The 15,900-nt window shown below is 36.8% G+C and overlaps 1 protein-coding gene across 1 annotated transcript; it reads right to left on the reverse strand.

Moving 5' to 3' along the window:
• Positions 1-4,395: 4,395 nt before the first annotated feature.
• LOC137965789 (cytochrome b561 and DOMON domain-containing protein At5g47530-like) lies at positions 4,396-7,444 on the reverse strand. The gene is made up of 4 exons (XM_068812135.1): positions 7,044-7,444; positions 6,165-6,843; positions 5,404-5,658; positions 4,396-4,931 (listed from the first exon to the last, which is right to left on the reverse strand). The coding sequence occupies exons 2-4, from the start codon at positions 6,765-6,767 to the stop codon at positions 4,605-4,607; spliced, it is 1,185 nt and encodes a 394-aa protein (XP_068668236.1). The 5' UTR covers positions 6,768-6,843; positions 7,044-7,444; the 3' UTR covers positions 4,396-4,604.
• Between the last annotated feature and the right edge of the window lie 8,456 nt (positions 7,445-15,900).

Consider the following 15,900-nt stretch of genomic DNA (forward strand, 5'->3'; position numbering starts at 1 on the left):
TTTATTTTTTTTATCAAAATCGATCCATTAATGGAAACCTAATTTGGACCCTTGAAGAAAAAGGGTATTTTATAAGAAGTATTACTGGGTATCCATTTTTTTTAGTGTGATCGTGTTTGGATTTACATTTAATGGCTTTTCCTCTAAAACCTACTTAGCAAGTTGTTGTCGGGTTCCCACAATCCAGGACTTACTTGGCTATAATGCGTCTAAAATTAACATCTTTTGGCTGGCTAGAAGGACATGTATTTGTACTTGACCTTTCACAACCACTCACACTCATACACGTGTCATCTCAACGTCTATACATGTTTACGCTTTTACCAAACAAGCATCTACATGTATTGGGACATCTATACGTTCACACTCATGCATACATAATATGGACCCCGGGTGGGGGGGATAGTCAACATGAATCAGGAGATGATCTTCATCCTGATTATTTAGTTCATCTAGTGAAGTCATTAGTGGTGCACCAGCACTTCTCCCACTCGGCATGCGACGAGCAACGGGGTGAGCCAGCGACGCCGACGATAGCGGCCAATGGGGGGCCGACAGTGGCCGCTAGGGGTAGCATCGAACCGAGCCAAGCCGAGCCCGAACCTGCATATGTTCGAACTGAGCTTGAGCCGATCGAGCTTCAACATTCATTTAAAACTTTTCAAAAATTACATGTCTTGAGTTCGAGCTCCAACATACATTTAAAACTTTTCAAAAAATGCATGTTAAATAAATTGTATATAAAATTATACATACATTTTACATAAAATTGGGCATGACCTCTACTTAAAATTGGACATAAGGGTGGCATCGAATCCAGCTGAGTCTGAACCTTCCTATGTTCGAGCTGAGCTTGATTTAAAGATTTCGAACTTGAGCTTGAGCCAACCTAGCCTCGAGCCTAAAATTATAATCGAACTTGAGCCGACCTAGCCTTGAGCCTAAAATTGTAATCGAACTTGAGCATAATAATTTTAACCGAGTTCGAGTTTGAGGTTAACCTACATTTAATACGCTACATAAAATATATGTCAAATAAATTATCTATAAAATTATGCATATATTTAAAAAAAAAAGAATGATAGGGGAGGTTCAGCATTGAATCTCGATAATGGATTAATCTTTTTTACCCCAAATATTGTCTAGCTTATTTTTTAATTTTTGAATTTGGCCATAAATTTACTATGGCCTCCTTAGTGCCCCTGATTGAAAATTTATATTATAGGAAAATATAAATATTTTTTCTAGGATACATATTTCCAAAAAACCTTTAAATAAAATCTTATTACTATTAGAGACTTACTAGAACATTACAAAAAATATTTTAAAATTTTCTTAGGAAAGTTAAATGGACCTCTTATTGCCTCTTATAGGGAAATAAATAAAAATTAATAATCAATCTAATATATTAATATACTTAGCGATAAATTTTTAATCAAATAAAATGTCAAACACAAAATTGTTATGAAAATTACCTCATGCTAAAAGTATTATAGCGTCAACTATCAAATACTTATTCAAAAATTTTTTATACGATTTTCTAACCCATCTTGGCAAGAAAATCTTACTTAGAAAATTATATGATTTTTTAATAAGAATTTATAATTAGAAAAATATTTCCAAAAAACATGAGGCACTAATAGTCCCTATATTTCTACTAAAAATATTTTTTCAACATTTATTGAAAAAACCATTAATAGTCTCTAAAAACGTATTCCTACTAAAATGTTTTTTCAATTTCTTTAAGAGCTATGAGGAAGGGACAAAGAGTTTTTTTTTTTTTTTACTTGTTTATGATCTCGCACGTGTGAGGGGATTATTTCTCCCAACTTAGGTCTCGACTATGGACTCTGGTTTTTCATCGAGACGATGTGGAGCTGGCGGCGACAGAAACAGAGGCAAAGAAATCGAAGGGAAGGGGATGTAGCGACCGGTGAGGAGCTGTCGATGACGACAAAGGCGGCCAGAGCGGCGGACAAGAAGGGTTCGGCATCCCCCCACCCCCGCTCCCGATCCCGCAACTCACGAGCCCGTTAACGAGCCGGCTCGCAAGCTTTTGAGTTGAACCTTGATTATGTATGTTAGCCTACGTATACATATACTGCCAATAAAAAATATGCTTGTCTACGGGAGCCCACATGAATGAGAGTAGGGCCATACACACACAAGCAAGCCCCTTCCATTTCTTTCGCAAACAAATTTTTTTTAACTTATTTATTTATAATATTTATCACATACTAAGTTAATTTATTTATTTATACTAGACCAATTGAATAACTGAACATAAATAGAAGACTAACATAACTAAAACACCTTTAACTAAGACTCTTCTGTAAGACATCTTGTAAGACTCCACCTTCTGGCTTTGTGAGACTTCTCACTGTGAGAATTATGTAAGACTTTTTCATACTTTATCTTCAACATTTTGGCTAGGAAATTGTAAATAATTACCCAAAAATTTTAGGGAACATTAAATGAATTTTATTGGCAATTCAAAGCACTCTAAAAACCTTTCTTGTTGAAATTTTCATGTAAACTAATTTTAAGAAAAAAAATGTTTTATCTTGGAAAGTCACATCATTTTCTCAAATTACTCAACATTCGTGCATTCTCAAGCTCATCTACATCTACTCTTGAGCTCAAAGGATTGGAGACTTGGAACTCTCTAGAAGAAGTTTGTCTCTCCTATATAAAACGGTGTAAGTTGTCCTTTTTACTCGTATACTTCTTATTTATCTTATGTGAGGTGTTATTGAACCCTGATCTAGAAGGAAAGAGCTTACTAGAACCAATCTCCTTGGACTTGGTTTTATAAATTTACCATTGTGGTTACAATACTTGGGTTCAAGAGGTGTGAAAGTGACCACTCAGTGTAAGAAGAGTCCAAGACAAGGATTGACATAAAAATGTCATGGGCACACCGAAATTGAAGGCTTTGGTGATGCAAATTGGGTTGGGTCTCCTAATGATAGAAAATTTACCTTTGGCTATGGATCAACAATTGGAGGCAATTTAGTTACTTGGAGGAGCAAGAAAAAAAATGTGGTGGCAAGTTCGAGTGCTGAGGCTGAATACCGGGCTATGACACTAGTAGTCAGTGAGTTGTTATGGTTGAGATCATTTATGATTGAGCTGGGATTGTAGATAGCCAGGCCCATGCAACTTCATTGTGATAATCAGACAACTATCCATATTGCAACCAATCCAGTCTTTCTTGAAAGATTGTTGAAGACATGCAAGTGGTATATCATGTTATTAAGAGAATGAGTGACATAAGTTATAATTAGTTATGAGTTGAGAGTTATTTATTGACTTGCTTATGTACTAGGACATTCAATCCCACCTACATAAGTAATATAGCGAGGAGGAGGAGGGTCATTGAGCTCTTCTCTAAACCCTAATCCTCACTCCCAACTCGTGCCTCTCACAAGCTCCTCTTCTCTTTTTTCTTCTTTCTTCTTCTCAAATCTAGTTCTAATGGATTAAACCATAGAATTTAACACTAGATTAGCTGAAGATAAGTTCACTGTGTGTCTAAGTATGTTGCTTCATTGGCTATTGAATTCCTCAAAGGTAGAGGTTGGTAAGCCTTTGTTTGTTGTTGTGAGAGTTCTTAGTCCTTGTGTAGGCAGGAGGTACTACGCATTCGTATGTGAGTTTACGCAAGTGTGTGTGGTGAGCTATTGCAAATCATTTTATGGATCTAGGCAAGAGTGCTTAATTATCTACTAAAAAATCCCTTTGTGACTTATGCTCGGTCGCTCTTTTACTTTGAAATTAATATTGAACATTAGAATTATTCAAAAGTGAAAATATACATAAATTAATTAAAAATAAAGTAAAAATTAGAAACAAAGTTAAGAAACCTATTCATCTTTCCTCTAGGTTTGTTCCACACATGACCTAGCAGATACCTCAATTTCAAAATTAAGGTATTATAGTCCCAACTATGGTATTTTTTTACTGAAATTGAGGTATTTTTCTAAAATGTGGTATTTATATTCAGAATTATGATATATAAACCAAACTATTATATTTACAATCTAACTTTGCCAAATTCAATTGAGCTTAGCAGAACAACAACCCTTTTTCATAAAATCAATTTTTCATCTATTACTCTTGGTTAAATATTACTGCATGTTTCTTAAAGCTCTTTACATGTAACAATCAAGAAAAGAAGAACTACTGATGTTCTAGTTGGATTAGTTTAAAGAAAGGTGAAAGACATCCTGTTCTTTTTGTCTTGTTCAGAGTGGCTGAAAGGAAAGTAAAACCTTCTTGCCCACAAAATTTCATCATTGATTCGTCACCAGTGCTGACTTCTGAAAGGTTGATGAAGTGTAATATGAAGAGTCTGAGGGGAAATGGCTCATATGTGGATCCCCAGCAAGGCCCTCAACGTAATAATAATAATAATAACAAACATGCAAAAACATGTAGGTATACAAACCTAAAAGGGCAGCCACCCTGGAGAAACTCCTCACTGAAGAAAAAGAATACAATCTCTATTTCCCTCCATCAAAGGCAAAGCTGAGAAGGCTCGTTTTCGATAAATATGAGATGTTTTGTATACAAACACACGAGGCTAGAGCTTGCCAAAGGCACTAAACTCCCTCAGGATGCCTCCCTCCATACCCATTTACTCCGTTTGCCCCATTAGCACCATGGTGCGACTTGTTAGAGCTCCCCCGCTTCCTCTTTATAACGATTGGCCAAGTGACGGCTTCTAGGACGAGAACCATGACGCCCAGAGCAATGAGGATGCCGATGTAGGCCCTCTTCCAGTTCTTGGAGGGGTCGAGGATGTCCAGACCTTTGAAGACGTTAATGACGCTGAGGACGATCACCGTGTATCCCACGAAGTGGTGGTAGATGTTCCAGTAGAAGCGGTACTTGTGATCCTTCTTGGGCCTGAGGAGCAAGGCAAATACCTAGAGGGCAATGCCAAAATCCGCTTCAGCACAGTCACTTCAAATGAGAAGAGTGATAAGAGAGAAATTGATTGGTTTGTGTTCTTTTTGTCTTTAGAAATGGGCCTCTAATGCTTTCACAACTGATAAAACTGAAGCTTCTTTGACCATTTAACAAATGTCTATTTGACTTTCTACTTCCCTTCTAGCAAATCTAAGAAATTGCTAGTGAAAGTGTTAAGAGTTGTTTCACATAGGATTCTCATGAAAAGTCTTGTCATTTGAGGATTCAGATTCATCTCCATTAACAGGTAGAGGTCAGTAGCTGAGGACGCATCGACAAGTAACTGTACCACCAAACCCAATGACCAAGTACCCTCACAGAGTGGTAGGGATAGAGCAGGTTTACCAAGATCTATACATTTATGCAGATTTTTAGTAAAATGAATCTTCAAATCGAGTGTGAAGATGTAGATACAGAGTAAAAGATTACCTGTAGAGTGCCCAGAACAAAGAGGGTGATTCCGATGTTCCGGTGGGTAGTCTGGGTGACTCCGGCAGAATCACTGCCGAGCTTCAGGCCCATACCCCAGCCGGCAACGCCGACAATGTAGGCAGATGATTGGCAAGCGACATGGAGGTAGAACCATGCTGGATCAGCTGACTTGAACACCTTCACATACCTTGCTATTACAGCACCAAGAGGCATCAGCGTGCCCCAGCTCAGAGCACTCAATACTCCATGGACCTGAACCCAGTTGAATCTCAGTTAGAAATTGGCTAAACATGTGATAAAAAATAGTAGAACAACCAAACTTGGAGAAGAAATGTAGACTTGTGCCCGTTGTTTCTCTATATGGGGATATGATTTTGTAAAAAAAAATCATTTTACAGGAAAAAAGTACTTCAAAATACATAAGAACTGTAGTGGAGCAGAGAGAATACACAGATTAATTAGATTTCCTTCATGGTTCACTCGATATTATTCAATAGAATCTTATGCTTTGAAACAAGAATGGCTAAGAGTATGAAAACAAGCCTTAATATGTGAGGAATTGAAGGGAAACAAAAGGCCAATCACCCATGTAGCAAATTTAAAGAGAATATAAAATCTCCAAGAAAAAATAGATGTTAGAACCTCATTAACCAAACCCACAACCTCTTCATTCAGATCATAGACTCAACAAAAAAATAAATAAAAAAAATCGAATCTGTAATTGCAGAAAACCCACTTCAGCATACAATTACACTTACATTCTTGCGCCCGACTCTGGAATCTTCAGAAGCCGCTCCCTGCCCAGAGAGTAAATCCAGAGTGCCAGAGGACTGTGTATTGCCTCCGCTGAACGGATGACTCTCAAGCGTTTCACCCGAAATCGGCCCTTGCTGCCACACTTGATTGATATTGGTGCGGCCATTGGGCAGCTCCACATCTGCGAAAATGGTCATACTTCCACCATCTGTCTCCGTCTTAATATTAGTGACCGCAAATGACAGTCTCTGCCTTTGCATCGACGGAGTATACGAGGTAATTTGTGTTGTGTATGCGTCTGAGGATCCATTAGAATACAGGACCCCAACGATAGCCTCAGCACCTCGCATGCCTTTGCCTGTCGGATTGATTGCCCACGCAATCCACCCTGCCGAAGATAGAGGTGCTCTGTAGGCGATGGCAACGCTTCCATTGCCTGCTGAGTAAGTCCAGTGAAGAAAAGAGCCCAAGTACGGTAAATCGTTGCAGGCAGGATAGAGCCTGTTCGAAAAACTTTGGCTCCTGCAGGTTTGTGCAGAGGCGGAAGAAAGAAACAGAGAAAAGAGAAGACAGAAAATGAAGATGGGTTTGAAGATTTCACCCATCGTGACTGATAAATAGAACTTCAAACACGCGATTCAACGCCTGAGTACGCCAAAAGCTGATCTTCTAGTGTCTGATCTGTCCACAAGATACCAAAAATTTATGATCTTGAATCAGCTGATATGTAGTTTGTAACCAAAACAAGGCTTTGTCCTATATGGGTACGAGTCTTTCAGATCAAAAGCCAGTTCTAAAGCAGCAAGACCAAGAAACCCAAAACAGCGGCGAGAGAGAAGGATGAGAGAAGATGTTTAAGAAGAAAAACATCAATTTCGTACAATGGGACCGATTCTCCGCGGGATCTCAGGCCGGATACTGGGCGTGAGGCAAAGAGAGATTGGCATGTATGTCTTTAAAAGAGGGAGGAAGTTGGGGTTGTTGACAGGTCTGGTGTGGAAGCTTCTCTTGCAGGGCCTGCGAGTCCAAATTCTAAAATATGAAATGATGGACGGAAAGGAGTTTGACACCGGACGGAAGCAGTCTCAGGAAAATCATTCCCCAATTTCTTAAAAATGCTGACCATATTTTATTGTCTGAGAGTTCCTTCTCTTTCTCCATCCAAAACTCCCCTGCTTTCCCACCAAACGGAGACTCCTCAGTATTCAAGTCCAACCACAAACACCCAAAATAATGTTAAATCTGTCGACTTCGTCAAACCTATCTTCGCCATTGTTTTAGATGGCTGAGGCGCCGAGCTTGGAGATCTGATCGACGAGTCTAACGTCGAGCATCTACATATATTGACGTATTTGAGAAGATCAAGCTGAAACAGAAGTCGTCATTAAATCAGGAATCCTCCATGTAGTGGAAATTTGTTGTTGGTATATGAGATTCTAAAATAAATATTGCTAGAATGTAAAATTTCAGAGTTAATGAGACAATTAGAATTCTTATACACATTTTTAAATAATAAAAATAAGTATTAATAGAATCCATTAAATGATTGACATAAATTATTATTAATTAAACTTAATAAGAAGTTATTATATTTTAAAATTATTAAAATTAATAATAAGTCATAATAATCATTATTTCACAATAAATAAGTTTAAAATTAAATAATATAATAATTCGTTTGTTTATGTCAATTTGGTTAAAATTGGGCCTATTTTTCTTACATAGGGAACAAATACATATCATATATCACAAATTCAAGCTTTGGTTTAGTTTTTTACCTTATACAAAATTGATTGGGTCTAGCTACGAACAACTTAAGAGGTATCTTCTCTATGACAAACTCATGTTAAATTATCCTCCCACACATTAATTCGAATTACGAACAACTAGTCTTCCTTTGAGACATAATGTATATGTATAACTACATACAAGTAAACTTTTTTATCATCAATAAAATTTATATTTATTTATTTTAATATATATATTTTATTAATCTTCAAATAAAATTTGTATATACTTAAATATAAAATACAATTACAAAGAAAAAGAAGAGAAAAAACGAAGAGTAAAAAGGGTTAGGTCTGTAACAAAGAAAGTCAACAACCTCCTCAATCCTCCCCTACCGAGTCACAATTCACAATTGGAAAGACAAAAAAAGAAAAAAAGAAAAAAAAGAAGAGCAAGGACAAAGAGTCCATTTAGGGGTACGGGGTTTTTTAGAACCCGACCACCTTACCAATTCGTACCTAACATTCACAACTCACAAATTGAAGAGAAGAAGAAAAGCAAAGAGAATGAGTCCACCTAGAGAGGTTGGATCCCCATGAACTGCACTCCTTCCTCGTATATCCAGTTTTGTTTTTTTGAATTTTTTTATTTAATTTATATATATTTCCTATATTATAAGATAAAATAGATGTATGTATATATGTATATACTAAACTTCAATAAAATAACATGTATATAAAAAATAAGAAGATGACTCAATTGGTCCCTAAATTCAATTTAATCCAATTAAACCAAACTCAGTCATCCAACCAGTTTGATGAAGTTATTAACAGAGTCGGCTGAGGAAGCCGCCGATTGAAGCCGTACGGTAGTCGTCTGGAGAAAGATTTAAAAGAAACAAAAAAGACTAACAAAGGCGAAATAGCCGTACAGGAGAAAAAGAACAAGGAAAGGCGACGCCGTTTGAAAGTCAAAACTACACCTACCGGCTACGACTCGTTTCCAGAGTTCCAATTCACCCACTTTCCGTTTTTCTTCGCCGAGTCCATCCAGGAAAAACACACACGCCTCCTGCCTGCATCAACACGTCTCTTTTCTCCCCTACCTAGAGGAATCTATCTCGTGTTTTCCACATTATGGGCCCACAGGCTGGACTGACTCCATCTCAGCTGTCTGATACTCGGATCAGCGTTTTTCTGGACAGCGTTTTGCGTGTCTTTGTCGAGTCAAAAGTAGGTCTTCGGAAAGTGAAATTGAAAGTGAAACTTAGGCAAATAAAATGGAATCTGTTTTTTGCTTTACGTATCCAGTACTCACTAAGAAATTTGACCCATTCTACTCGGAGAAGAAGGGTGTTTACTAAGGCAAATAAAGTTTCAAAGTCATATGTGGCTCTGAACTCTTGCAACGGTGATTGAGCTATCGTGGAAGGCAAGCAAATCCCAGATGTCTCCTGCTTCATTTTTACGATTTCTCCCTACTAAACGAAAGAAAGTCTAGCACATCTGCCATTTTTTTTTTTCCTTTTAAGGTTGGTAAGGCTGCTGCCATCCCTAACCTGGATCATTCTCCTGTGCACCACACTCTTTGAACCGACTTGGGTAGAGTTTACCCAATCGTATCAGACGTTGATCGAGTTTTAAAGCGAGTAACTGCAGTTTTGATAGATTGCTCCTCTACTGTGATTGTTCTTGCTTTGACTTGATTGAATTCGGTCAAGTCAAACAATTAGTATGTAGAATTTAGGACTCTTCATAATGATCTTGAGCCAAAGAAGGAGAAGAAGAAGAGAAGAAGAGAGAAAATAGAGAGAGTTTAGAGATCGAATTCCAAGAGAAGGGAGAACTTAATGCTTTACTTCTTAGCTATGGGCCTCTATTTATAGTTTTTATAATACCCTTAGGGCTATAGCATTACAAGAGAAGACACATAAATAAATAAGTAATTATAACTCCATACCATCTTATGAGAAGTCTTTGAATTTACCAATATGCAACCTCTTAGATGTGTGGGTTTGAGCCCAACTTCTAACACTCCCCCTCAAGCTGGAGGAGAAAAAATATTATAAATACCCAGCTTGCCACATATAAAAGATAAGATCTTAGACATAACCGGTTTTGTAAGAATATCCGCTACTTGTTCTTGTGATGAAACATGTTTGAGGGAGATTATACCCGCTTGAAATTTCTCCCGTATAAAGTGGCAGTCCACCTCAATGTGTTTAGTCCTTTCATGGAAGACCGAATTCGAAGTGATATGAATACCTGCTTGGTTATCACAATATACCCATAAAATCTCCTTTATAAAATCCTAATTTGGTAAGAAGGGACCTAATCAATAAGAGTTCATAACCCTATATTTTGCTTATGCATTACATCTCGCAACCGCATTTTGCTTATTGCTTCTCCATGTAACCTGGTTCTATTTAACAAGGGTGTAATATCTTGAAGTGGACTTCCTATCATAGGTGATCCAACCCAATTTGCGTTTGAGAAACCTTCTATGTTGAAGTGGCCATTTTCTTATGTAACAATCCTCTTCCTAGGGCTCCTTTTAAGTATCATAATATCCTTTCTAAGGCTTGCCTGTGGGTAAGTTGTGGTTTATGCATGTACCAACTCACTACACTTACGACATATGATATATTTGGTCAAGTTACAGTGATGTAGATAAGTTTGCCCACAAGTCTTTGATATTTGCCAATATAAATATCTTCTCCAGAACTTGCACATAATTTAATATTCGCATCTATAGGTGTGTCAGTAGGGCGACACCCCATCATTCCCGTTTCTTCAAGGAGGTCCAAGACACCCTCTGAGATAATATTATCCCATACTTGGACTAAAGAACTTCTATGCCTAGAAAATAATTTAGAAGTCCAAGATCTTTAGTTTTAAATTCATGACATATCATGTTTTTGATTTCTTGTACGGTATTTGCATCATTGCTAGTTAAGACAATATCATCAATATACACAACTAATAAATATCTTTCATTTTGAGGTATCTTTAATAAATATCGAATGATCTACTGAACACTGACGAAATCCAAACCGTAGTAGTGTTTAACTAAATTTATCAAACTAGGCCCGATGTAATTGTTTAAGCCCATATAAGGACTTCTTTAAGCGGCATACAAGCTCCCCCTCAATCACATAACCCAGTGGTTAATCATATAAATTTCCTTGCGTATATCACCATTTTAAAAAATATTTTTGACATCGAGTTGATAGACATGCCATGAAGAGTTAGCGGCAAATGATAATAGATACATACCAAATTTAACTTGGCAAAAGGAGAGAAGGTCTCCTCATAATCCATTCCATAACATTGAGTGTACCCTTTAACAACGAGACGGGCCTTAAGGTGAGCAACTAACCCATTCGGATTATGTTTGAATGTAAAAACCCATTTACAAGCCACCGATTTCTTACCTATCAAAAACAGTGCTAACTAAGTTCGCATTTCCTCATCCATAGCCGCCTTCCATCCTGGATGTTTTATGGCCACCTGATAGGATTATGGAATAGAGATGGAAAAAGAGATGCAAGGAGCTAATAACATGCCGAAGACAATTGATGGTGAGACATAAAGTTGGATGTAGGATGAGAAGTAGTACAAGTACGAAGTTCTTTTCTTAGAGCAATGAGCCGAGTATCAAACTGTAGACCAAATGGAATAGAGGAAGAAGGACTTACCTCAGTTGGATTTAAAAACTCCACAAGTGTAGTGTTGGCCGATGCTTCAGGGGGCGAAGTGACATAGGTATTAAAGGGTACAAATAGACAAGGAGTGGTAGGAGGGAATGACAAACCCGAAGGAGCATCATTCGAGGAATACAAGAGTAAAATTCTCAAACCGCCCTTAATGAAACAACAATTAATATATCGTGGAATGGGTGGGGGCTCTACCCCCACAACCTTGAGAGGAGGGCTTCCTGCCCCCTTCCAACCCCCACGGTGACCTTACCGTGAAGGTCGATCCATGTACCGACTCAGTGTAGGGCATTGATTAGGCTCCACAACTTAACAATGACGGTTCTTTCTTTCGTCAACACCATTTTGTTGAGGTGTGTAGGCACATGATGTTTGATGGATAAGGCCATTACTTTGACAGAAGGATTGAAAGTAGACAAGTACTCTTTAGCATTATCAAACCTAAGTACTTAAGTTTTCTTTCCAGACTGGGTTAATACCATAACATGAAAAACCTTAAAGATAGTAAATATGTCAAATATTTCTTTAAATAGATAAAACCAAGTAACCCGAGTAAAAACATCAACAAAAGTAACAAAATATTTAACTTGAGAAATATTGGAGACAATCAAAGGTCTACATTAGAATGTACAAGAGAAAAGGGAACAACAATTTTATTGGTAGGGTGAGGAGAATATGTGCTCCTTTGGTGTTTGCTTAATTAACAAACCTCACAATATAAATAGACAAAGACTTTAAATAAGGACATAAATGCCGAAGAGAAGATGTAGAAGGATGGCCAAGCCGGTTGTGCCAAAGTTGCACCTCGGATGGAGAGGATGAAAGTGCAACTAATGGAGGCAGGTCTAAGTAATGCAAACCCCCCTTTTCATTGCCTCCACCAATCACCTGCTTCGTTGTGAGATCCTAAAATACACAAGAAGAGGGTGAGAAGGTGACAGAGCAATTTAGATGTTTTGTGAACTGACTTACCGAGAGTAAGTTTAAAGGGAATTGAGGAACAAATAAAACATCTCGAAGTGGGATAGAGGGTGTAATAGAAGATGATCCCTTAACAAGTACTTTGGTTTGGGTACCATTAGCTATAGTAATAAACTTATCGGGAATACATGGAGATAAAAAAATTAGCATATGCTTTTTACTTGAGAGATGTTTGGATGCCCCATAGTTTATTATCCAAGATGAAGAGGAGGAGGAGGAAGAAAGCATACCTGAAGCAATAGTGGTAGCAGCCGTAGGTAAATATATAAGGGAAGACCCCATGAATGACTTCATTTTCTGAAATATTTCATAGTCTTCATGAGTGAGAGTCATCTTCCCGGTTTGTGATTCAGCCTTTTCTCCCTTTTTATCATTGGTAACGACGTCTGGAGTAGTGTGGCCCATTTTGGTTTTCCATGAAACTTCCAAAAAGTTTCCACAAGGTGGTTTTGACAAGCACAATAAGTGCATATTCAGGCTTTGTACGAGAGTAGCTCGGATAGGTTTTACCACCTCTTGTTCAGCCTCTTCTAAAATTTTTGTTGCGGCCTCGGTTGGATGATGATGTACCTCTATTACCTGAATATATAACAGATGAAGCATCATTATTTGAACTAAGAGATGGATTGGAGATTTGCAGCAATGTGACACTTATTTCATCAGAGGACGGTGGTGCAGAGGAGCTAAGAAATTGAGTCTTAGCAACTTCAAGGTATGACTTGATATTTGTCAAAAAAATTGTTGCCGCTAAAGCTTCCCTTTGCCTCCTTGAACCAAAATATCAGTGGAGTATGGTTCAGTGATCTTCCACTCTTGAAGTAGACCCCGAAACCGAGCTAAAAATTCATGAATATTGTCTCCTTGCTTAGTATTGAGCATGTTTTGTAGTACATCAAATAACTTTTGTAAAGAAGTCGTACTAAAATATAACTTAGTACAAGTGTCCCAAATCAGTTTGGTTGATTCTAAGTGGACAACATTGTTGGCTACATGCTTCCATACTATTAATAAGCCAACTAATTACCAAATTATCATCCTTAACCCACTTTATATAGGATTAACTTTCTTCATCAATCAGAGGAGAAGACTTGGTTATGTGACCGAGAAGGTCTCAAGTAATAAGAAACCTTTTTTCCGATTGAGACCAACTAAGATAATGGGATAGTCTCCTTAAGGGAATAGTAGTAATTTTGGGTATATCACTCTTACTACTTGTATTTCCTTCAGCCATCTTAAGTCAACCAATGCTTAGTTAACCACAAACAAGAGGCGGATATGACGAAGATCCAATCAAACTAAAACTCCAATTAAGATGACGTAATTGCTATAATGCAATATTAAAGAACTAATATGGACTGAAGTAGAATTGATACAATTCAATAATCAAGCTTGAGAAACAATTAAAGCAATGATATGCTGTCCAAAAAAAGAGGTAACCCGAGTGAGGTGGCTGCATTCCTCCCAATCCGAGTTTTAAACTCAAAAAGGACCTTAAGAGTCCAAAAAATTCGAACTTGTATTCAAACTAAAACCCCAATCTTGGGAGGCTAATGTTTTCCAAAAATATCCATTGTTCAAATTTGAAAATAATTCACTTAATCAAATTTGAAAATAATTCACTTAATCAAATTTGAAAATAATTCACTTAATCAAATTTGAATAACCTTGTTTCAAATACCAACCACTTTCAAATAAAGATAAGTCCTTATCCACTACATTGGCCACTAAATCAGACTCCAAATAAACCAAAAATTGTATCTTAAGTGGAGTAGATCAATTACTCACTCAATACCAATTCAAATCCTCTTTTTGGTCTTCAAAAACTCAAGAACTTGTGGTTGGTTCTTAACCCAAGCTTGACCTAACTTTTCCTTATGATAGGTGTCATATTTATCACTTAAAAAGACACATTTCCCTTACTCATTTCCAAAAATCCTTTAGGCAATGAAATTACTCATAAGTCTTAAAAGGGTTGGAGAAGGAATTAGCAACTCCAAAAAATCATAAATCACCAAAAACCAACTGCTCTTTGAGCTTGACAAAGTCCCTCAAACAATTTCTATATGTTTGGAGAATCCGAGTACCATAAATCATAAACCAACTTGATTTAATCCAAAAACTTCAAGTAAACTATTGGTCTTGAATAATGAGAGACCAAACTAAGTCTCATACAAGTCTCATATCATCTTCCATCATATAACCATCAATTTCATAATCAATAAGTCTTCATACCTTGTAGGCAGTTGATCTTGATCAAACTTGCAATATTTGAGTAGCAGATCAAGGTCGTAATATCTTTCAAACACCAAGTATTAGCTTTTACAATTTCTCATATGAAAGCCATTTGTTTCTTGATGTAATATAAAGATTAAGGGCTCGGTACATAATATGAATGTAAGGAAAAATATAATAAGAAATCACTTATCTTTCATTGGTTGAATCTCTTCCTTCAAGAGCACCTTGCATGAAACCTTCAATGGTACTTAAGCTTCACTTCAACGTGGAGTCCTAAATCCTCAACTCTGATACCATGTAGAATTTAGGACTCCATAATGATCTCGAGCCAAAGAGGGAGAGGAGAAGGAGAAGAAGGAGAAAAAGATAAGAAGAGAGAAAAGAGAGAGAGTTTAGAGATCGACTTCCAATTGAAGGGAGAAGACAGTTTGGACGAATTTGAGAATAGAGTAGAGAACTTAATACTCTACGTCTTAGCCAATGACTTCTATTTATAGTTTTTACAATGCCCTTGGGGCTACAACATTACAAGAGAAGAGACATAAATAAACAAAATAATTACATCTTCATGCCATCTTTAAGAAAAATCTTCTTATTTATCAATATACCACCTCTTGGATGTGTGGACTTTCTTCGTTGGACGTGTAGGTTTGAGCCCATCTTCTAACATTGATTAACCTTTATATTGGGGGGGTTAGTCAACAAACAGAAAATTTGATCTTCATCTTCATCTCATGCATCTACATGATCTTCATCTTCGAAATGGGTGTTAGTGTGGACAAGTTCATGTTCGAAATATTCGAAATAGGGTGTTAGTGTGGACAAGTTCATCTTCATCTTCATCTTCGAAATTTAAAACCATTGATTTTATTAATTATAAAAATAAGTTAATTAAACCAAGTGTTTGAGTTAACAATATTTTAATTACCACTATTAAATCACCAATACAATAGAGTAAATAAAAAATAAATATGATTAATGAATACAAAATTATTATATTAATAACATAAGATAGATTTTTTACATGGTATTAATTAATAATATATTTTTACAAAATTAAAAGTAATTAATTAATCAAA

This window comes from Aristolochia californica, unplaced genomic scaffold, assembly GCF_029961685.1.
Source record: "Aristolochia californica isolate CCGP_79_NKW_82.1479 unplaced genomic scaffold, dmAriCali1.0.hap1 SCAF_5, whole genome shotgun sequence".
NCBI lineage: Eukaryota > Viridiplantae > Streptophyta > Magnoliopsida > Piperales > Aristolochiaceae > Aristolochia > Aristolochia californica.

Coding starts and splice junctions, on each gene's coding strand:
- LOC137965789 (XM_068812135.1), bottom strand. CDS start 6,767: ATGGGTGAAATCTTCAAACCCATCTTCATTTTCTGTCTTCTCTTTTCT. Junction 5,659..6,164: donor CCAGAGTCGGGCGCAAGAAT/GTAAGTGTAATT, acceptor AACTGGGTTCAG/GTCCATGGAGTATTGAGTGC. Junction 4,932..5,403: donor TTGTTCTGGGCACTCTACAG/GTAATCTTTTAC, acceptor ATTGCCCTCTAG/GTATTTGCCTTGCTCCTCAG.